Here is a 24,462-nt window from a genome sequence, read left to right on the forward strand (position 1 = left end):
AATTACTCTAATAAAGATATGAATGTAAGAAAATACATTGATTCCATATTCTGTTCAGCGTCCTGGTCGGAGGTGTACAGGCATTTTGCAGTCAAGGATGCCAGGCCATTGTAGACACTGGAACTTCTATGATCACTGGACCATCATCTGATATTTTGCTGCTGCAAGAGTACATTGGAGCCAATGAAACAGATGGGGAAGTAAGAGACAAAAATATTTTCTGTGAAAATAAAACAATACTTATCGCTTATATACTCTATACCACCCATTGCTTTTTTCTTTTATAAGGTTGAGTATACAATTTAGAACTGTTGTTGCTACTATTTCTGGGGGTACTTCTTTCCTATTTCAAGTATATAACTTAATCTAAGATTTTATAAAAATAACCCTATCTGTACTAAACCCAAACTCAGAGTATTGATATACCATTATTTTTTTAGATCTATCTTATTATTCTTACATAAAGGAGTTGTCTGAGATTTGAACAAAAGGGACTAATTTTTTCCACCGAAAACATTAGTTGACTGGATCTGAGCTACAATACCTGGCAAATCACCAGATAAAGAGCGGCCCTGTTCGAGGCAATGTTCTAATTTCAGACAATGTTTATTTTAATACAGTATTTTATTCTTATTCTGTACAGTATATTTTAATGCAGTCCCTAAATTCTAATTGTGTGAATCTTGTGAGCTCCGGGAGAATGGGGAGTAATTTCATATAGTGTTACTCCCACCTTCAGCATTGGTCCCCAAAAACAGTGCTCAGTGACCAAATTATAACATACGGAACGTAACACATTTAGTGCTATGTTACAGGATCTCTATTTTTAGAAAGCTGATGGGGTAACAACTGTATTCCCAAGAAAGCTACTAACTTATATCTTGTACTTCTTTATGTTTTAGTATGGAGTAAGTTGCAGTAGCCTAAACTCTATGCCCACCGTGACTTTTACAATCAATGGCATTAATTACAACCTATCCCCTGAACAGTATACACTTCCGGTAAGTTCTTTTTAAAATTAAACATATTGGGGCTAGTTGCTTCTTGCCGATTGTAAATCATTGAGTGGGTGTTGGTAGGCTCTGAAAATTCCTGGGCCACCATGTGGCACAGTAGGTGGGGGATTCAATTAAATGTTTTGAATGCTGGTGCTAAGAGAAAAGGGACACGGGGCAAAAGACCCAGGGTATGTTCCTCTTGTGCCAGGTGTTAGCAAGAACAATTTGGAGTGGTATATTTGCAGCTAATCCAGTCTGCATTGAATGGAGCTATGTTGGCTGATAAGTGGCAGGATTCTCTGCCTAGGCCTAAAGATTTGGAAAATGTAAACTTAAAAAATACAAAAAGATATTAGAGGAGATATATCAATACTGGTGCAAAGGAAAAGTGAAGTAGTTGCCCATGGCAACCAATGAGATTCCTCCTTTAATGTTTCAGAGGCCTTTTGGAAAATGAAAGCAGCAAGCTGATTGGTTGCTATGGGCAACTGCTCCCCTTTTCCTTTGCACTAGTTTTGATATACCTCCTTTAGGGCGCATTTACACGAACGTGATATACGTCCGTGCAACGCGCGTGATTTTCACGCGCCTCGCACGGACCTATATTAGTCTATGGGGCAGTGCAGACTGTCAGTGATTTTTGCGCGTAAAACTCACGACAGGTCCTATATTTCTGCGTTTTTCGCGCATCACGCATCCATTGAAGTCAATGGGTGCGTGAAAATCACGCACACCACACAGAAGCACTTCCGTGGGACACGCGTTATTCGCGCAACAGCAGTCAAAAGTATGTTTGCAAACAGAAAAGCACCACGTGCTTTTCTGTTTACAAACATCCAAACGGAGTGTCATAATGATGGCGGCTGCGCGAAAATCACACAGCCGCACATCCTGTGTGATGCCACACAGAGCTGTTAAGTGGCTTTTGCGCACACAAAACGCCGCATTTTTGCGTGCACAAAACGCACATGCGCGTGTAAATCCCCCCTTAGGGTAAGTTCACACGTTGAGTAAATGCTGCGGATTTTCCGCAACGGAATTTGTTGCAGAAAATCCACATCAAAATACAGAAGCAGCAAAGTGGATGAGATACAACAAATCTCATACACATGCTGCGTAAATACTGAGCGGAAAAAATGCTCAGAAATTAACATGCGGGGCCCCCCTACCAATCTTTAAAATCAAGCAACTGCAAACTGAGTTAAGCACTGCGGTTCCTTCACAGTTTTTCCTGCAGTATCGGCACTCCTGTCTAACCACTGTTTAGGGAACTGCAATGCAGCCGCTTTCACTTGAATGGAGCTGTGATGCAGTTCCCTACACAACAGGTGGACAGGACGAGCATTGTGCAGAGGAACTGCAGAAGAAGCTTCTGCCCCTGAATCAGAATCAGTAGGGCTCTTAGAGGTCAGACCACTGGCGTAGCTATAGGGGTCGCAGCGGTCGCAATTGCGACCGGGCCCCGAAGCCAGGGGGGCCCACGGCCCCCCGCACCACATCAATAAAAAGTTACTATAGTAACTCGGGCCGCGGGCCCCTGTTACTATAGTAACATACTTTACTTACCTTCCTGGTTCCGGATCGCAGCGGAGGTCCTGACGTCAAGCGCTGTGCGCAGCGCATGACGTCACAGCGCTATGCGCCGCGCACAGCATCGAGACGACAGAACTCCCGCCCCGGCCGAAGAGGAAGGTAAGGTTAGCCCTGACTGGCGGGGTCCGACTCCCGGGACCCGCCAATCAGCTGTTTTGAAGGGGCCGCAGCACTCGTACGAGAGCTGCTCCCCTTCATTCCGGTCACTTCATTCCGGTCACACTGTGAATCGGTGTCGGCGATTCACAGTGTGAGCAAGTAGTGACATGAAGGGGAAGCAGCTCTCGTACGAGTGCTGCGGCCCCTTCAAAACAGCTGATTTGCGGGTCCAGGGCGACACATCAGCTATTGATGGCCTATCCTGTGGATAGGCCATCAATGTTTAGGGACTGCACAACCCCTAAGCCTACGATGTAGCAGGCTTAGGGGGCCCATGAGACAGGATCACAGATTGTGTGATCCTGTCTGCTGGGCCCTGTATCTAAGCCAATCACATGGTAGGCTTAGATACATGGCCCATGCGTGATCCTGTCTGCTGGGCCCTGTATCTAAGCCTACCACACTGTAGGTTTAGATACAGGGCCCCAGCACACAGTAATCTTATACTGTATAAGATTACTGTCTGCTGGACCCTGTATCTAAGCCTACCTTGTGGTAGGCTTAGATACAGGGTCCCACAGACAGTATCACACATGGGCCCTGTATCTAAGCCTTAGGGTATGTGCACAGACACTAATTACGTCCGTAATTGACGGACGTATTTCGGCCGCAAGTACCGGACCGAACACAGTGCAGGGAGCCGGGCTCCTAGCATCATACTTATGTACGATGCTAGGAGTCCCTGCCTCGCTGCAGGACAACTGTCCCATACTGTAAACATGTTTTCAGTACGGGACAGTTGTCCGGCAGCGAGGCAGGGACTCCTAGCGTCGTACATAAGTACGACGCTAGGAGCCCGGCTCCCTGCACTGTGTTCGGTCCGGTACTTGCGGCCGAAATACGTCCGTCAATTATGGACGTAATTAGTGTGTGTGCACATACCCTAACACATGTGTTACTAATCATTTTTTGTGTGTTTTCTAACAGGTTCGGTCGTTGGACTACGGCGGATTCCAGGACTACTTCGATGACGGCTTTTTTTTTATTAATAAAATGGTTAATGAGGGTTGTGTGTGTTTTTTTTTTATTTCAATAAAATATTTTTTCTATGTCTGTGTTTTTTTTTAAACTATATTACTACCGCCTTAGTAATAGCCGCCGGCTGATTGACAGCATCCATTGCTAAGGCGGGGCTTAGTGTTAGCCGATGCAGAGGCTAACACTAACCCCCATTATTACCCCGGTACCCACCGCCACCAGGGGTGCTGGGAAGAGCCGGGTACGATCCAGTACTTGACCATCTGCAGTGATGGTCGGCCACTGGGGTGGCCGCAGGCTGGTATTATCAGGAGGGGAAAGGCCAAAAACAGTGGCCCTTCCCACCCTGGTGATGCTAGGCTGCTGCTGCTTTATTGTATCTGGCTGGTTATGAAAAATGGGGGGGACTCCACGTCATTTAAAAAAAATAAAAAAAATAAAAAATTGGAAAGAACGATGTCGGGTCCCCCCCAATTTTCATAACCAGCCAGATACAACACAGCAGCAGCAGGCAGCATTACAAGGGTGGGAAGGGCCACTGTTTTTGGCCTTCCCCAGCCTAATACTACCAGCCTGCGGCCACCCCGGTGCCTGCCCGTCACTACAGATGGTCGGGTACTGGTTCGTACCCGGCTCTTCCCAGTACTCCTGGTGGCGGTGGGTACCGGGGTAATAATGGGGGTTAGTGTAGCCTCTGCACCGGCTAACATTAAGCTCCGCCTTAGTAATGGAGGTTGTCATTCAGCCAGCGGCCATTACTAAGGCGGTGATAATAAAGTTTAAAAAGATACAAGCACATAGAAAAAATATTTTATTGAAATTAAAAACCACAACCCTCATTAACCATTTTATTGAGAATAAAAAAACGCCGTCATTGAAGTCCTCGTATCCGAAGTCCAACAACCGAACCTGTAAAAAAAACACAAACACACAAAAATAATCAGTGACACATAAAGAAGCAAAATTATTATTCTTACCTGTCCTGGGTCCAGCGCTTGAGCCGCAATGTCAGCGTGCTGGGCCATGTATCTAATCCAATCATGTGTGATACTGTCTGCTGAGCTGTGTATCTAATCCAATCATGTGTGATACTGTCTACTGGGCCCTGTATCTAATCGTATCTTGTGTGATACTGTCTGCTGGGCCCTATATCTAATCCGATCATGTGCGATACTGTCTGCTGAGCCACTGTATCTAATCCTATCATGTGTGATACTGCCTTCTGAGCCAATGTATCTAATCCTATCATGTGTGCTACTGTCTGCTGAGCCACTGTATCTAATCCTATCATGTGTGGTACTGTCTGCTGAGCCACTGTATTTAATCCTATCATGTGTGATACTGTCTGCTGGGCCACTGTATCTAATCCTATCATGTGTGATACTGCCTTCTGAGCCACTGTATCTAATCCTATCATGTGTGATACTGTCTGCTCAGCCACTGTATCTAATCCTATCCATAGTTTATAGGGTCGTAGTGCTATAATATGCTATGCTGTCTCATATACACACTTTTTTTTGGGCGCGGACACATATGTATTGGGGCTATTTCCCGGACATTTTAAGCCCTGAGGGTATGTTCACATGGCAGCGTCTGTTACGGCTGAAATTACGGTGCTGTTTTCAGGAGAACGTAATGGCATGTGCAGGCGTCTTTCGCTGCGTTCATTACGGAAGTAATTGGAGCTGGTTTTCTATGGAGTCCATGGAAAACGGCTCCATTTACGTCTGAAGAAGTGACAGGCACTTTTTTGACGCGGGCGTCTTTTTTACGCGCCGCCTTTTGAAAGCGGCGCGTAAAAAAAAATGACCGTCGGCACAGAACATCGTAAGACCCATTCAAATGAATGGGCAGATGTTTGCCGACGCTTTTGAGCCGCATTATCGGACGTAATTCAATGCTAAAACGCCCGAATTACGTCCGTAAATAGTGTGTGTGAACCCAGCCTTAGTGACGGCCCCGGCTGCTAGTGCTGCATTGTTGGGTCACTTAGGAGACCCAGCGATGCAGCTGAAAGCGGACCGTCGTCCATGAGAAGTTTGCGGGGGGGGGGGAGGGGGCCCAGTAGGAATTTTTGCATGAGCCTCTAGCTACGCCCCTGGGTCAGACTCACACCAATGGAGAAGTAAGAGACAAAAATATAGTGAAGGCTTCCTTAAAGGGGTTATCCGGGTTGTTAAAATTGATGGCCTTGAATAGGCCATCAGTATTTGAAGGGGCCACGGCGCTTGTACTATGCCTGCAGCTTCTTCATTGTTTACATGGTTCTCCTCTCCGTTTGTACTTGCACGCGGCGTTACACAGATGTGATCGATACCAGATGGATCCTTGGGGTCAGAGACATGCAAGACCCACTGTCACCGAAGCTGTCAGTCCCGCTGACCTGACTGATTCAGTTTTGAGCGCAAGATACAGCTTATATGTATCCAGGATAAATAGAACATGTATCTCAAAAAGTAAAAACAAAATGTAATAAAAAACGATTACAAATTTGTTTAAAATCCCTTAACTTTGTTAAAAATAAAAATGTGCAAAGGTTTACATATCCTTTAAAAAAAAATGAAATAAGCGTCAAATGCTCTAATGAAATAATACAAAAATCACTAATAAAACAACTAAGTTAGTCAGAAATAAGCTTTGCACTAAGGCCCAGTGGAATACATAAAAAATATAGAAAAAAATAATCAATGCCTGGTGATTTACTGCCAATCTAGTGAAATTTCATTTCATACAAATGTAGTTTTAAAACACGGCCGATGTCTACTTGATTATGTCTGTGTATGCTGTGACAATATAACCAGGTGTGCTTTAAATTGTCTGTATACTTTATATTCTATAATGAACACGACACAACATAACTTAACCCCATCCCACAGCAGCCATTTTTCGTATTTTCATTTTCGTGTTTTCCTCCCCACCTTCCAAAAGCCATAACTTTTTTATTTTTCCATCGATAAAGCCATATGGAGGCTTGATTTTGTTTTATGTCACCATGTTCTGAGACCCATAACTTTTTTATTTTCCTCTCGATTGAGCGGTATAAGGGCTTATTTTTTTGCAGGCCGAGCTTTAGTTTTTTTTGGTACCATATTGGGGTAGATGGGACTTTTTGATCACTATTTACAAAATTTTTAGTGGGAGATAAGGTGACCAAGAAACAGCGATTTTGGTGTTTGAATACATTTTTTTTTACACCATTCATATTGCGGGCTAAATGTTATGCAACATGTAGAAGTAGTAATGGTTGGCACTACCTGTAGCTTGCAGTGTCACAGATTCCTGTGCTTACTGGGACTTGTGGTTCGACAGCCTTTATGTAGCGGTGCTCAGTGCGTATGAAAGTAACACTTTAGCAAATGTCAACATGTAGAAAAATAGACAGCACGGCACTCACCACTTGCAAAAACGTGTGGGAGCAACGGGGTCCCCATTGCTGTGCCGGCAAACCATTGATCCCCAAAGCAAAAGGCATTGTGGGTGAGCACAAAATCAAGCGACTCACAAATGAAAATTACAATTTTCCTCGCTTTTTCCTGTTCTCTCCAAAAAGTATGATTAGTACGATTGGTGTTGGAACGTTCTAAACAAGAGTATAATGTGGTGAAAATAGACCTGGATAAAGCACTATGTAAATTGGCCACATGGCTAATTGAAACCCAGTTCACAGCATTTCAGAAAATAATTGAAAAATTAAGTAATTCAGATACATATACGAAATTGAGTGGGACCCCACTAGTGGATACATTAAAAAACTCCACTCTCTTTTGAAAAGGTATAACACTCAATGTTTTTTCTAAATGCCAGGCAGAGAGATTATTATCAGATAAACCAGTTAAACCATACTAATATTTTTTACCTAAAATTCATAAGATCTATGTCAATCCACCAGGTAGGCCCATTGTGACGGGCAGAGGTTCAGTAACTGAACCTCTATCTAGCTATTTAGATTGGTATTTACGCCCCCTATAATAAGTGTTCCATCTTATTTGTTAGACACTAAATCCCTATTACAAAACCTCATTGATTTTCAGTGGGACGAAGGTGATAGTCTTGCCACTATTGATGTGACAAGTCTATACACCAGAATTCACCACACTGATGGCCTAGGTGCTATCAGATCTTTTTAGGAGAGAACAGGGAAAAGCGAGGAAAATAGAAATTTTATTTGTGAGTCACTTGATTTTGTGCTCACCCACCCTTTTGCTTTGGGGATCAATGGTTCGCACAGCGAACCGACACAGCAATGGGGACCCCCGTTGCTCCTACATATGCAAACTTATTTTTGGCCATATAGGAAGAAAAATACATATACAATGTTAGTAAACCTTATATCAAATATATAAGACACTGGTCTAGATTTATTGATGATGTCATAATAGTGTGGTCAGGTACTCAAGCACAGTTCGAAAATTTAGTGAATTACATTAATGCAAATGATTTGAACATGGAATTTACAGGCAACTTTGGAGGCGCTACTACACCGCATTCCAAATTATTATGCAAATGTTATTTTTCGCTGATTTTCCTAAATAGTCGATGCAAATGACAATCAGTATAATCTTCAAGCCATCAACCGTTGGAGTATAATGCAAATTTTATTGAACAAATCTCCTAAAGATAACAGATTTTTTTTCAGAAGTAAAAAACTCAAAATGCACTGTTTCAAATTATTATGCACAACAGAGATCAAAACATTTTAAAGGTTGGAAAGAGAACTAAAATGGTAATTTGTTGAATTTGCAGCATCAGGAGGTCATATTTACAGAAATCAAAAGCTCTTTCAATCAAAAAAAAACTTAGCAGGCCAAGTTACATGTTAACATAGGACCCCTTCTTTGATATCACCTTCACAGAGCTCCCAGAGCTTCTGTTTTGATGTGAACTGCCTCTCATCCTCATAGATATTTTGCTTGAGGATGCTCCAAAGGTTCTCAATAGGGTTGAGGTCAAGGGAACATGGGGGCCACACCAGGAGTTTCTCTCCTTTTATGCCCATAGCAGCCAATGACACACAGGTATTCTTTGCAGCATGAGATGGTGCATTATCATGCATGAAGATAATTTTGCTACGGAAGGCACGGTTCTTCTTTTTGTACCACGGAAGATAGTGGTCAGTCATAAACTCGTACTTTGCAGAGGTCATTTTCACACCGTCAGGGACCCTAAAGGGGCCTACCAGCTCTCTCCCCATGATTGCATGACTCGGCCACCTCCTTGCTGACGTCGCAGCCTTGTTGGGACATGGTGGCCATTCACCAACCATCCACTACTCCATCCATCTGGACCATCCAGGGTTGCACGGCACTCATCAGTAAACAACACGGTTTGAAATTTAGTCTTCATGTATTTCTGAGCCCACTGCAACCGTATCTGCTTGTGAGCATTGTTTAGGGGTGGCCGAATAATAGCTTTATGCACACTTGCAAACCTCTGGAGGATCCTACACCTTGAGGTTCGCGGGACTCCAGAGGCACCAGCGGCTTCAAATACCTGTTTGCTGCTTTGCAATGGCATTTTAGCAGCTACTCTCCTAATCCTATTAATTTGTCTGGCAGAAACCTTCCTCATTATGCCTTTATCTGAACGAATCCGTCTGTGCTCTGAATCAGCCACAAATCTTTTCACAATACGATGATCACGCTTACGTTTTCTTGAAATATCCAATGTTTTCATACCTTGTCCAAGGTATTGCACTATTTCACGCTTTTCGGCAGCAGAGAGATCCTTTTTTTTCCCCATATTGCTTGAAACCTGTGGCCTGCTTAATAATGTGGAACGTCCTTCTTGAGTAGTTTTCCTTTGATTGGGCACACCTGGCAAACTAATTATCACAGGTGTCTGAGATTGATTACAATGATCCAAAGAGCCCTAAGACACAATACCATCCATGAGTTTAATTGAAAAACTAATATTGAAATGTTTATGACACTTAAATCCAATGTGCATAATAATTTGGAGCATGGTGTATAGATTTCCCTGATATCAAAATCACAGTAGATGAGAGAGGTCTACATACAAGTGGATTTCGCAAACCTATAGCTACTAATGCACTTTTACACCATAAAAGTTTCCATCCACCTCATATAAAAAGATCATTACCCTATGGACAATTTCTTATTTTAAAAAGAATTAACAGCGATTACAATAATTTTTTAGAACACTCCATGGAATTAATGGAGAGATTGAGAGCTAGAGGGTACAACGATGCAATACTATCTGAATCCTTTTCTAGAACACTTCAGTGTGATCGCAATACATTACTCTTTAAAAAGAGACAAAAAAACAGAAACATAGGATTTGTGTTTTCTTTTCAATATAATCCAGTTGCAGATCGCATAAATAGTTCCATTAGGAAACATTGGCACATTATAGAGGCAGATGTGGATTTAGCGGAGAAAGCATGTCATCCCCCTATGGTCTCGTTCAGACGATGCAAAAACCTGAGAGACAAACTAGTTGTAGGCCGTTTTTCGGCAACTCAAAATAAAAATAGCAATTAGCTCAAAGATATAGCCCCAATAGGTAACCACAAATGTGGTAACAGTTCATTTTGTGGACAGATGAACACAGGTAAAATAGTCCAAACGGGTGCAGTCAAACATGTCAGTAACCTGATTATGTGCAAATACAATAATTTAGTATATGCCATGTTTTGTCCTTGCCAATTTTTCTACATAAAAAAAATCAATACGCCATTTATTTAAATGCGTTCGAGAACATATGTATTCCATTGGGACAGGAAAGGGTTCCCCAAAATTGATAACCCATATACGGGAACTACATGGAGGTAATCCGAAATGCTTGTCTTTTGCGGGTATACAGCGCATGTTCACCCCACGGGATGGTGGTGATCGTCATGTTAAATTAATACGTTGTGAAGCAAACTGGATAATAAAAACGGAGGCTCTAGGACCTCTGGGTTTGAATGATAGGAACGACCTATCTGCTTTTCTAAAATAAAACTTCATTATAGGTATGTTTTCTACTTTATACTCAGTCTATTAACCAGCTGTTTATAACATGTATGTTTTTCTACAAATATTTGTATATTTTTTATATATATTGCCGTGAGAAGCGGAAGTGTTTGATGAGACAAGGTGTGGGTATCTAAGTGTGTGTGCATTAAAGCCCAGTATGCCTTGATAAAGTGTCTGGAGGACATGAAACGGTCGTAGGCTCTATTGTCTTCTTATCCCGTGTTGCCTGCCTCAACATAGAATAAAAAGAAACCTTTTTTTGCAAGTGGTGAGTGCCGTGCTGTCTATTTTTCGACATGTTGACATTAAATAATGTTATGTTGTGATAGTTCAAACTTTTACGGATGCGGCGATACCATGTTATTATTATTTTTTTTAAATTGCTTTTGGGGGAAAATGGGAAAAGAGGGTTTTTTTTTAAACTTTTATTATTTATATTTTTTTATATATATTTATATATATTTTTGACTTGTTTTACCAGTCCGCCTAGTGGACTTGGACCAGCGATCATTGGATTGCTTACACTGTATACTGCAATACTAAATGTGTTGTACTATATCGTGATTCTGACAGGCAACTACTTGCCTCTGGCAGGACTTAATAGGTGTACAAAAATGCCAGACCTGAGAGCCTTCAATAGGCCCACTAGCTGCCAAGACATAGTGGGGGGCCCGATGGCACGTCAGAGGAGCCCGCCTCCCTCCCTGTTTCCAGCTGCTTGAATGCCGTAGTCGCTATTGACAGTGGCATCTAAGGGGTTTAACAAACGGGATCCCACTTGAGCGGGATTCCGTTCGTTACACTGAAGTGTCAGCTGTAACATACAGCCGACATGCTCGTTCTATGAAGTGGGCTCAGCCCGTGAGCCCTCTCCATAGTCCCCCACCCGACCTGGAAGGGGTTAAGGCCCTTTTATGTGGGCCAACGTTCGTTCATCAGTTGATCTGCTCGTTTATGCAGCAGTAAATATTATCATTGTCGGCAACACATCTCCCTGTGTAAACAGGGAGACATGCTGCCGACATGATGGAATTGTATGGGGACGAATGATTGTAGTAACGAGTGCTCGTCCCCATACAGAACCAAGCATTGCTCTTTGTGAAAGGAGCAAACGAGCGCCGGTCAACGAGCTGCCTAATTGATCGGCGCTCGTTTTCACGGTCCATATCGGGCCGAGTAATAGGACCTTTAGTCCTTCCAATCAAGTACAAGTTATATTAACCCCTTAAAGGGGTCAGATGACAGGTCAGGTTAGATGACAGGTCAGGTGACTGGACTGGTCCACTCCTGGGTAGGCATCGATCCCAGTCAGAACACCGCCGCAAGACTCCTGCCTTCTTCTGATTGCTGCTGCAGACGTCCGGCATGCAGGTTGCCTGTCACCAGCGATCAGCTGTTTTGATACAGCTGCAGCGCCCAGCGGGACATTATGCAGACCGCCTGGGACAGCGGGACAGCGGTGAGAAACCGTGACTGTCCCGCCGGATCCGGGACGGTTGGGAGGTATGGTACTGATCAGGGCCGCCATCAGGGGGATATTAGGGGTACTTCTGTAAGGGGCCCAGCCAGTGGACCGCGGCATGAGGGGGCCCGTGTCGCCCGCCGGCACGGGCCCCCACCATGGCCGGAGGCTCCGCTAGCAGCCGCTATGGCTGCTACAGCGCGACGCCACTGAACACTATGGCAGAACAGGGAGGTATCTCGCCGCTCTGCCATTAAACAAAAGTCATGTATACCCTATCCACAGGATAGGGGATACATGTGTGATCGCTGGCATTGATAGGGAGAACGGGGGACTGAAAGTCCCCTGAAGTTCTCCATCACAAACCTCGGACTTCCGGGTTCTGTGTCGGCAGCTCCGTAGAAATGAATGGAGCGCCGGTAGCGCTTGTGCGCATGCGTGACCAGCACTCCTTTCATTTTTATTGAACTGCGCAGACGCCGGAAGTCAGAGGTTAGTCATGGAGAACTTCAGGGGACCTTCGGTCCCCCGTTCTCCCTATCGCTGCCAGCGATCACACATGTATCCCCTATCCTGTGGATAGGGGATACATGTCTTTTGTAGGACACACTGTAGGTCAGATTTTTTTAGGGGGGTTGGGGCTGCATGGCGTTACCTACAGGGGGGCTGCATAGCGTTACCTACAGGGGGGCTGTATAGCATTACCTACAGGGGGGGCTGTATGGCGTTAGCGCCATACAGCCCCCTCTGTGGATAACGCCTTACAGAGTCCCCCCTGTAGAGAACGCCATACAGACCCCCTTGTAGAGAACGCCATACAGACCCCCTTGTAGAGAACGCCATACAGCCCCCTCTGTAGATAACGCCATATAGACCCCCTGTAGATAACGTCATACAGCCGACTTTGTAGATATCTACAGAGGGGGCTCTATGGCGTTATCTACAGAGGGGGCTGTATGGCGTTCTCTACAGAGGGGGCTGTATGGCGTTCTCTACAGAGGGGGCTGTATGGCGTTCTCTACAGAGGGGGCTGTATGGCGTTCTCTACAGAGGGGGCTGTATGGCGTTCTCTACAAGGGGGGCTGTATGGAGTTCTCTACAGAGGGGGCTGTATGGCGTTAAAGTTGTATATAAGAAAGTTTGTTACAATGTATCAGTCAATCATCTGTGAGCTAAACGCAGCAACAGCACAAACCCCTCTCCTGTGCTGGTCTCCAGGCAGATGGCTCTTATCTACACGGATACATTGTAACAAGACCATCAGCTGTGAAAGTAATAAGCCAGGACTGGTTTTAATGTTCTCATTCACAGACAGCAGGCAGAGATCTTGAAAATCATGAGGAACTGAAGCAGGAAGACAGAAAGCTGCAGAATGTCATTATACAGTAGGCTGGGGTGCTGCACCACTCGCAGGGAATTTATACGTGTAAGGCTATGTTCACACAGAGTATTTTGACGAGTTTTTTTACGCGCAAACCACGTTGCAAAACTCGTCAAGAATTCCCCCGAATATGCCTCCCATTGATTTTAATGGGAGGCGTCGGCGTCTTTTTCCCACGAGCAGTAAAAGGGGGGCCCAGAAAATTTAGCTGTATGGGGCCCTGAAATTCCTGATCGCGGCCCTGGTACTGATGCTTTCTCTGCGTATGTCAGGTCTCCTGTCCTGGGCGTGGAGTGATCCCTGGTGTGGTGAAAAGGCTTTCTGATGCTGCTGTGTCTTTTCTGCTTGTCAGCTGCTGAGCAAGTGCAATGGCAGTCTTCTTCTCTGACAAGCAGAGAAGAAACTGTATCAGAGCTGTCAAGGACATTGCTCAGCTACCTAGGACAGGAATGGGAGGGATATTATTATTTCTGTTACTTATAAAGGGCCAACATATACCGCAGCGCGGTACAGAGGTCCTTACTTACTGTCCCCATTGGGGCTCACAATCTAATTTCCCTATTGGTATGTTTTTGGGTGTGGGAGGAAACCGGAGTACACGGATGAAACCCACGCAAACATGGGGAGAACATACAAACTCCATGCAGATGTTGTAAATACTTTATTATCAGCTTTTGGGAGGGATACTAGGAACCCTGAAGACGAAAATGAGGCAGCATCACATGAGCTGGGCTGTGTCCAACTACCATCACCATTCCTGCAAACAGCCTAGTTGATAAGGTAAGCAAAAGATAACAAATAAAGCTATACAAAGCATTTTTAAAGGCTCACTAGTGTCAACTGACTTGATATTTGTAGGCTGTACTTTTCAGCCTAAGGCTTCGTTCACATCTGCATCAGGGCTCCGTTCCGACGTTCCATCGGAGCTATCCGTCGGAACGGAGCCGGAGCCCTAACTAACACAAACTGAAACTAAAGGTTTACTTTTCCATCACCATTGATTTCAATGGTGACAGATCCGGTGCCAATGGCAGAGGCGTAGCTAGGTTCTCCAGCACCCGGGGCAAAGATTCAGTATGGCGCCCCCCCCCCGCAACCTCTTTCCCGACATCTCCTTCCCCCTCGCCGTGTTTGTTTTCTCTACCAATCGACGTGTCATTTCTTTTTATGTAACGCGAGCATAAAAACATTTGTACATTTTACAAGCAGTATGGTTCTATACACAACACAAGAACCAAGCTCGGTACATATATACAGTCCCAGAACAAATACAGCTCAATTTAGTGCAACCCCTTCCGTATAAGTGTGTACGGCGTAAAACTACAGCTCCCAGCATGGCCCGAACAATGGTAAGGATATGCTGGGAGATGTATTTTCACAAAAAATAAATCATATTATAATCACACCACCCATCATCTCACTGCAGATCGTACAGTGACTACATTACTGATTAGAGGCAGAATAAACATTTACATTGAGTGACTCACCGATGACGTCTCAGATTCTAGTTATTTTTCTCCATCCGGTCCAGACCTCTGTGATGGATTTCTCCCGGGGACAGACCATTTCTGCAGTTTGCCGCTCAGATGTCTTCAGCTTCTCACTTTACAAACATTTCTGCACCTATAAATAAATATAAAGTTATCATTATACCACACACTACGCCCCTAAATATAATAGCGCCATACACTGCACCTCTAATTATAATAGCACCATACACCGTGTCCCACACACACACACTGTGCCCCCTGTAGATAGTGCCTGCCATAGAGCCCCCTGTAGATAGTGCCCCCATATAGCCCACCCCTGTATAAAGTGACCCACAAATAACTCCCCCTATAGTGCTCTACAGATAGCCCACCCCTGTATATAGCCCCCCTGTAGATATAGCCCAGCCCTGTATATAGTGCTCCACGTATAGCCCACCCCTGTATATAGTGCTCCACAGATAGCCCAACCATGTATGTAGCCCCCCTGTAGATATAGCCCACCCCTGTATATAGTGCTCCACATATAGTCCACCCCTGTATATAGTGTTTCACAGATAGCCCACCCCTGCATATAGCCCCTTGTACATATAGTCCACCCCTGTATATAGTGCTCCACTAGATTATACAGGGGTGGGCTATCTGTGGAGCACTATATAAAGGGGTGGACTATATGTACAAGGGGGCTATATACAGGGGTGGGCTTTCTGTGGAGCACTATAGGGGGAGCTATTTGTGGGATACTATATACAGGGGTGGGCTATATCTACAGGGGGACTATTTACAGGGGTGGGCTATATCTATCTACAGGGGGACCATATCTACAGGGGGACCATATCTACAGGGCTGGGCTCAGGGGCGTAACTAGGAAAGACTGGGCCCCATAGCAAACTTTTGACTGGGGCCCCCCTCCCCTGGGTGTCACACAACCCCCCCCCCCCTTGTAGATAGTGCCTTTTTTACAGCCCCCCCCCTGTAGATAACGCCATACAGCCCCCCCTCTGTAGATAGCGCCATACATCCCCCTGTAGGGAACGCCATACAGCGTCCCCCCTCCCAAAAAAATGCGACCTACAGTGTGTCCTACAAAATACATGTATCCCCTATCCACAGGATAGGGGATACATGAGTGATCGCTGGCAGCGATAGGGAGAACGGGGGACTGAAAGTCCCCTGAACTTCTCCATGACAAACCTCTGACTTCCGGCAAACCTCTGACTATCCCCTATACATGTCCTATGGAGATCCTGTGGAGAGGGGATACATGTCCTGTGGAGAGGGGATACATATCCTGTGGAGAGGGGGGGGGGGGGGGGGGGGGTGGATACATGTCTTTTGCTCTATTTTGCGCCTTCAGGACCAGACACCGTTTAGCCATTTTTAGCACGTGTTAGTTAAATGGCTATAACTTTTTTATTTGTTGGGCTAACGACGTGATTTTTGCGACGTTTTTTCCGTAGACAATGCAGGTTTCATTTTTTATCGTTTTTATACACACCTTTTTTGCTATTTTAGAATTTTTATTCATAAAGTTTGAAAATAATAGTAAAAAAGTAAGCTTTTTTACATTTCAGCTATTTTTTGGGGGGTAATAACATAGTTTTACACTAAAATAGACCTTTTATTTGTGATCGCCATTGTCTACCGTAAATTTTTATATATTACATGTCTATATTAGGGTAATTGGGTCAGCGCTAGCGTTACAACAATGATTGGCGGGGGGGAACGTTTTTTTTTTGGCGTGGGTATTTTATGTGTATTTATTATTTACATTTTTTTTGCACTTTACTTTATTCTTTTTTTATTACTATGGTCTGTCCCCCAAAGGTCAAAGAAGACCTTTGGGGAACTTTATATATTTTTTTTCTTTCTTTTACACCATGTTTTTCCACTGTAACTGGGGCTGCACAGCAGCCCCAGTTACAGGGGAAATCAGCCCTCTCATAGTGACGATTGTCACTAATAGGGCTGTGCTGGGTCTAGTAAGACCCAGCAGCAGTCTGTCAGTAACGGCACCCGGCGATCATGTGACTAGTCACATGATCACCGGGAGGAATAGAGACAGCGCCGCTGCTGCTGTCTCTATTCCTGTACACAGCGCGCATTCAGCGCTGTGTACAAGTGATCAGAGAAGACAGAAGCAGCGAAAGCTGCTTCTATCCTCTCCTCAGGGTCCCCTCCCCGGCAGTCACTGACAGCCGGAGACCCGACATTCAGCTGCCCGATCGCGCGGGCAGCAAGTTAAAACCCGAGCCGTAGAAAGTCTATGGCTCGGGTTTTAAGGACCCGTCCCTGACCGCTGGCCGTAAAAATACAGCCAGCGGTCGGGAACCAGTTAATGGCAGAGCGGGGAGATACCTCCCTGCTCTGCCGTAGTGTTCAGTGGCGTCCCGCTGTAGCAGCCATAGCGGCTGCTAGCGGAGCCTCCGGACATGGTGGGGGCCCGTGCCGGCGGGCGACACGGGCCCCCTCATGCCGCGGGCCCCGTAGCAGCCGCTACTGCTGCTACGGCGGTAGTTACGCCACTGGCTGGGCTATATACAGGGCTGGGCTATATACAGGGCTGGACTATATACAGGGCTGGGCTATATACAGGGCTGGGCTATATACAGGGCTGGGCTATATACAGGGGGGCTATATCTACAGGGGTGGGCTATATCCAGTGGCGTAACTACCGCCGTAGCAGCAGTAGCGGCTGCTACGGGGCCCGCGGCATGAGGGGGCCCGTGTCGCCCGCCGGCACGGGCCCCCACCATGTCCGGAGGCTCCGCTAGCAGCCGCTATGGCTGCTACAGCGGGACGCCACTGAACACTACGGCAGAGCAGGGAGGTATCTCCCCGCTCTGCCATTAACTGGTTCCCGACCGCTGGCTGTATTTTTACGGCCAGCGGTCAGGGACGGGTCCTTAAAACCCGAGCCATAGACTTTCTACGGCTCGGGTTTTAACTTGCTGCCCGCGCGATCGGGCAGCTGAATGTCGGGTCTCCGGCTGTCAGTGACTGCCGGGGAGGGGACCCTGAGGAGAGGATAGAAGCAGCTTTCGCTGCTTCTGTCTTCTCTGATCACTTGTACACAGCGCTGAATGCGCGCTGTGTACAGGAATAGAGACAGCAGCAGCGGCGCTGTCTCTATTCCTCCCGGTGATCATGTGACTAGTCACATGATCGCCGGGTGCCGTTACTGACAGACTGCTGCTGGGTCTTACTAGACCCAGCACAGCCCTATTAGTGACAATCGTCACTATGAGAGGGCTGATTTCCCCTGTAACTGGGGCTGCTGTGCAGCCCCAGTTACAGTGGAAAAACATGGTGTAAAAGAAAGAAAAAAAATATATAAAGTTCCCCAAAGGTCTTCTTTGACCTTTGGGGGACAGACCATAGTAATAAAAAAAGAATAAAGTAAAGTGCAAAAAAAATGTAAATAATAAATACACATAAAATACCCACGCCAAAAAAAAAACGTTCCCCCCCGCCAATCATTGTTGTAACGCTAGCGCTGACCCAATTACCCTAATATAGACATGTAATATATAAAAATTTACGGTAGACAATGGCGATCACAAATAAAAGGTCTATTTTAGTGTAAAACTATGTTATTACCCCCCAAAAAATAGCTGAAATGTAAAAAAGCTTACTTTTTTACTATTATTTTCAAACTTTATGAATAAAAATTCTAAAATAGCAAAAAAGGTGTGTATAAAAACGATAAAAAATGAAACCTGCATTGTCTACGGAAAAAACGTCGCAAAAATCACGTCGTTAGCCCAACAAATAAAAAAGTTATAGCCATTTAACTAACACGTGCTAAAAATGGCTAAACGGTGTCTGGTCCTGAAGGCGCAAAATAGAGCAAAAGACATGTATCCACCCCCCCCCCCCCCCCTCTCCACAGGATATGTATCCCCTCTCCACAGGACATGTATCCCCTCTCCACAGGATCTCCATAGGACATGTATAGGGGATAGTCAGAGGTTTGCCGGAAGTCAGAGGTTTGTCATGGAGAAGTTCAGGGGACTTTCAGTCCCCCGTTCTCCCTATCGCTGCCAGCGATCACTCATGTATCCCCTATCCTGTGGATAGGGGATACATGTATTTTGTAGGACACACTGTAGGTCGCATTTTTTTGGGAGGGGGGACGCTGTATGGCGTTCCCTACAGGGGGATGTATGGCGCTATCTACAGAGGGGGGGCTGTATGGCGTTATCTACAGGGGGGGGGCTGTAAAAAAGGCACTATCTACAAGGGGGGGGGGGGTTGTGTGACACCCAGGGGAGGGGGGCCCCAGTCAAAAGTTTGCTATGGGGCCCAGTCTTTCCTAGTTACGCCCCTGGCTATATCTACAGGGGTGGGCTATATAAAGGGGGACTATATACAGGGGGACTATATCTACAGGGGGGCTATATCTACAGGGGGGCTATCTATGGAGCACCATATACAGGGGTGGGCTATATCTACAGGGGGCTATATACTATATAGCCCACCCCTGTATATGGTGCTCCATAGACAGCCCACTCCAGTATATAGCCCCCCTGTAGATATAGCCCCCCTGTAGATATAGTCCCCCAGTATATAGCCCACCCCCTGTAGATATAGTCCCCCTGTATTTAGCCCACCCCCTGTAGATATAGTCCCCCTGTAGATATAGCCCCCCTGTATATAGCCCACCCCTGTATATGGTGCTCCATAGATAGCCCACCCCAGTATATAGCCCCCCTGTAGATATAGCCCCCCTGTAGATATAGTCCCCCTGTATATAGCCCACCCCCTGCAGATATAGTCCCCCTGTATATAGCCCACCCCCTAAAGATATAGTCCCCCTGTATATAGCCCACCCCCTGTAGATATAGTCCCCCTGTAGATATAGTCCCCCTGTATATAGCCCACCCCCTGTAGATATAGTCCCCCTGTAGATAGCCCCCCCATAGATAAAGCCCCCCGCGTGTAGATAAAGTCCCCTCCTTAGATACAGCCGCACACTTTTATTACAATAAAAAAAAAAAAAAACTATTCAAACTCACCTTATTCCCGCTCCCACACCGTCCGGCAGCCATGGAGACCTGCTCTCTTCTGTGCAGGTCTCCAGGGGGTTGAACGCGGCGTCTATGAAAGGCGCTGATTGGCTGGGCAGGATGATTTTCCCTATCAGTCAGTCAGCGCCTTTCATCGACGGAAGCGTCACTGTTACAAAAGGTACCAGTCGCTTCATTCGTGGAAAGGCGCTGAATGGCCGGGCACGGAACGTACCCGGTCATTCATTGCTTCTAATGGTACCTGTGTCCTTGCGACACAGGTACAATTATAGCGCAGGAGGAGGGGGCCCCCTCTAAGCTGCGCCCGGGGCACATGCCCCGCCTGCCCCCCCCCTAGCTACGCCCCTGCCAATGGTTTCAGTTTGTCTCCGTTGTGCAAGGGTTCCGTCGTTTTGACAGAATCAATAGTGTAGTCGACTACGGTTATGGGGCACCGATGAGTTGACGTGGGAACCGAGGCCTTAACAAAGGCCTTCAGGCCAGGCATGGCTATATGCCTTGCAGATTTCCTGTCAGTTTTCCAATAATGCTTTGGTATACTGAGTATAATGTCTCATTCACATCTGCGTTGGAGGCTCCGTTAGGGGCCTCCGTCGCAGATCCGACCGAGATTATCGGAGACAATAGCGCAGCATGTTGCTCTGTTGTCTCTGGTAAAAGCACGGACACCCACCGACGGAAAGCCGACAGAACCCATTAACCCCTTTGTGCTCAGCGACGTACTATTCCGTAGTGCTAAGTGCATCGTTCGTGCTCAGCGCCGGAATAGTACGTCACGGGAGGAACAGCCATTTCGGCCATCTTCCCGACACATACAGGAGCTGTGACAGCTGCTGTCTCATACAGCAGTTGCCGCAGCTCCTTCAGCAGGGACCGATCGCTGTGTCCCCGCTGATTAACCCCTTGGAAGCTGCGTTCAATAGCAATCGCGGCTTCTTAGGGGTTAAGCTGCCATCGTCGGCCTGCTACACGATAGCGGCCGGCAATGGTGGCTATGGCAACCGGACGCCTAACAATGGCGTCCTGCTATGCCATCTACGGAAGGCTAGTGGGTCCTGAGTAAGTCAGGACCCACTATGCTTGCTGTCAGTGAGTAGCTGACAGCTCTAATACACTGCACTACGCATGTAGTGCAGTGTATTAGAATAGCGATCAGGGCCTCCTGCCCTCAAGTCCCCTAGTGGGACAAAGTAATAAAGTAAAAAAAGTTTGAAAAAAGTTGTGTAAATATAAGAAAATAAAAGTTTTAAAAGTAACAAAAGTAAAAATCCCCCTTTTTCCCTTATCAGTCCTTTATTATTAATAAAAATAAATAAATAAACAAACAAACAAACTATACATAATTTGTATCGCCGCGTCCATAACGGCCTGAAATTCAAAAGTATTTCATTATTTATCCAGCACGGTGAACGCCATAAAAGAAAATAATTATAAACCATACCAGAATCACAATTTTTTGCTTACTTCACTTCCCAAAAAATTGAATAAAAACAGATCAAAAAGTCGCATGTACCTAAAAATGGTACTGATCGAAACTGCAGTTCGTTACACAAAAAACAAGTCCTCGCACGGCTTTCTTGATGGAAAAATAAAAAACGTTCTGGCTCCTAGAATATGGCAACACAAAAAGTTAATTATTTTGAATAAAAAGTATTTTATTGTGCAAACGCCATAAGACATAAAAAAAAACTATAAACATATGGTATCGCCGTAATTGTATTGCCCCGCAGAATAAAGTGAATATGTCATTTATAGCGCATGGGGAATGCTGTAAAAAAAACTGAATAAAAAACAATAGTAGAATTGCTGTTCTGGAAGTGAGGCCACACGCATCGTACCAGGGCAACACTTTCCAGGAGAAGTTCCCCAAACTGGCAAGAAGGGAAAAAGTCAAAAGAGGTACAAAGTCTGCTCAAAGAGGGGGATAAGGAAGGACATAATATATCAATGTGATACATGTCCAAAAAAAACAGGGCTCTGTATGAAAGTGTTTTGAGATTTATCATACATCCCTTGATTTTCAATCTACCCCAGTTTTACTTACCCTGATGCACTCCGCACAGCTTATCCCCCTCATCTTTCCCCTCTGGGCCCTGCTTTGTGCCCAGGCAGCTGTTAAAAGCCACATGTAGGGTATTGCCGTACCCGGGAGAACCCACATTACAGTTTATGGGATGTATGTCTCCGGTGGCGCATGCTGGGCACAATATATCAGACACTGAAATGGCATATATCTATAGAAAATTGCAAATCTCACTCTGCACCATCTGCTGCGCATTATCTTTTACACAATACCTGTGGCGTCAAAATGCTCACTACACCTCTAGATGAATGCTTTAAGGGGTGTAGTTTTTGAAACGGGGTCACTTCTCTGGGGTTTCAACTGTACTGGTACCTCAGGCTCTTCTGCATACATGATCTAGCACCAGAAAATCCCCAGTAGGCCAAATGGTGGCCCTTTCCTTCTGAGCCCTCCCATGGGCACAAACGTCAGTTTATCACCACAAATGGGGTATTTCCACACTCAGGACAAATTGGGAAACAAAATGGGGCATTTTGTTCCCTGGGAAAATAAGAAATTTTGATCAAAAAAGACATCTTATTGGAAAAAAATTCACAGCCCAATTCTAATACGCGCTGTGAAAAAACTGTGGGGTCAAAATGGTAACAACAACCATAAAAGAATTCCTTGAGGGGTGCATTTTCCAAAATGGGGTCACTTTTGGGGGATTCCTACTGTTTTGGCACCTCAACACCTCTTCAAACCTGGCATGCTGCCTAAAATATATTCTAATAAAAAAAGAGGCGCCGTTTCCCACACAGACGGCACAAGCAACTAAGAATGGAATGGCTCCCGTTCGCATTATCTATGGGGTTGTATGTGCCGTATAGCATCTCTGCCAGGTTTGAAGAGGTGTTGAGGTGCCAAAACAGTAGGAATCCTCAAAAGTGACCCCATTTCGGAAAATGCACCCCTCAAGGAATTCTTTGATGGTTGTTGTTACCATTTTGACCCCACAGTTTTTTCGCAGCGCGTATTAGAATTGGGCTGTGAAATTTTTTCCAATAAGATGTCTTTTGTGATCAAAATTTCTTATTTTCCCAGGGAACAAAATGCCCCATTTTGTTTCCCAATTTGTCCTGAGTGCGGCAATACCCCATTTGTGGTGATAAACTGCCGTTTGGGCCCATGGCAGGGATTAGAAGGAAAGGAACGCTATGTGTTCTTTGGAGTCCAGATTTTGCTGGATTGGTTTTCGGGTGCCATGTTGCATTTGCAGAGCCCCAGAGGTATCAAAGCAATGGAAACCCACCAGAAGTGACCCCATTTTGGAAACTAAACCCCTCAAGGAATTAATTTATGGGTGTTGTGACCATATGGACACCACAGTTTTTTCACAGAATTTATTTGAATTGGGCTGTGAATTTTAAAAAAACCGACATTTTTTCCAATAAGATGTAGTTTGTACTCAAAATTTCTTCTTTTCACAAGGAATAAAATACCCCATTTTGTTGCCCAATGTGTCCTGAGTGCGGAAATACCCCATTTGTGGTGATAAACTGACGTTTGTGCCCATGGGAGGGCTCAGAAGGAAAGGACCACCATTTGGCCTACTGGGGATTTTCTGGTGCTAAGTCATGTATGCAGAAGCGCCTGAGGTACCAGTACAGTTGAAACCCCAGAGAATTGACCCCGTTTCAAAAACTACACCCCTTAAAGCATTCACCTAGAGGTGTAGTGAGCATTTTGACGCCACAGGTATTGTGTAAAAGATAATGCGCAGCAGATGGTGCAGAGTGAGATTTGCAATTTTCTATACATATATGCCATTTCAGTGTCCGATATATTGTGCCCAGCATGCGCCACCGGAGACATACATCCCATAAACTGTAATGTGGGTTCTCCCGGGTACGGCAATACCCTACATGTGGCTGTTAACCGCTGCCTGGGCACACAGCAGGGCCCAGAGTGGAAAGATCTGGGGGGATAAGCTGTGCGGAGTACATCAGGGTAAGTAAAACTGGGGTAGATTTAAAATCAAGGGATGTATGATAAATTTCAAAACACTTTCATACAGAGCCCTGGTTTTTTGGGACATGTGTCACATTGATATATTGTGTCCTTCCTTATCCCCCTCTTTGAGAAGACTTTGTACCTCTTTTGACTTTTTCAGAACCAAGATCAGTACATATATACAGCACCAGAACAAATACAGCTCAATTTAGTGCAATCCCTGCCGTATAGGTTTGTACGGCGTAAAACAACAGCTCCCAGCATGACCCGAACAATGGTAAAGACATGCTGGGAGATGCTGTTTCACAAAAAAAAATCATACCACCCATCATTGTACAGTAACTACAGTGCTGATTAGAGGCAGAATAAACATTTACTGTAA

At 45.4% G+C, this 24,462-nt stretch overlaps 1 protein-coding gene across 1 annotated transcript in view; it reads left to right on the forward strand.

Annotated features, from left to right (window-relative positions):
- Positions 1-24,462, forward strand: part of CTSE (cathepsin E) — a 73,506-nt gene that overhangs the window by 30,669 nt on the left and 18,375 nt on the right. The window contains exons 7-8 of the mRNA XM_075850679.1: positions 59-200; positions 903-1,001. Coding sequence (XP_075706794.1) covers positions 59-200; positions 903-1,001 — 241 coding nt within the window. The remainder of the gene's footprint in view (positions 1-58; positions 201-902; positions 1,002-24,462) is intronic.

Source organism: Rhinoderma darwinii, chromosome 2, assembly GCF_050947455.1.
Source record: "Rhinoderma darwinii isolate aRhiDar2 chromosome 2, aRhiDar2.hap1, whole genome shotgun sequence".
In the NCBI taxonomy this organism is placed as follows: Eukaryota; Metazoa; Chordata; class Amphibia; order Anura; family Rhinodermatidae; genus Rhinoderma; species Rhinoderma darwinii.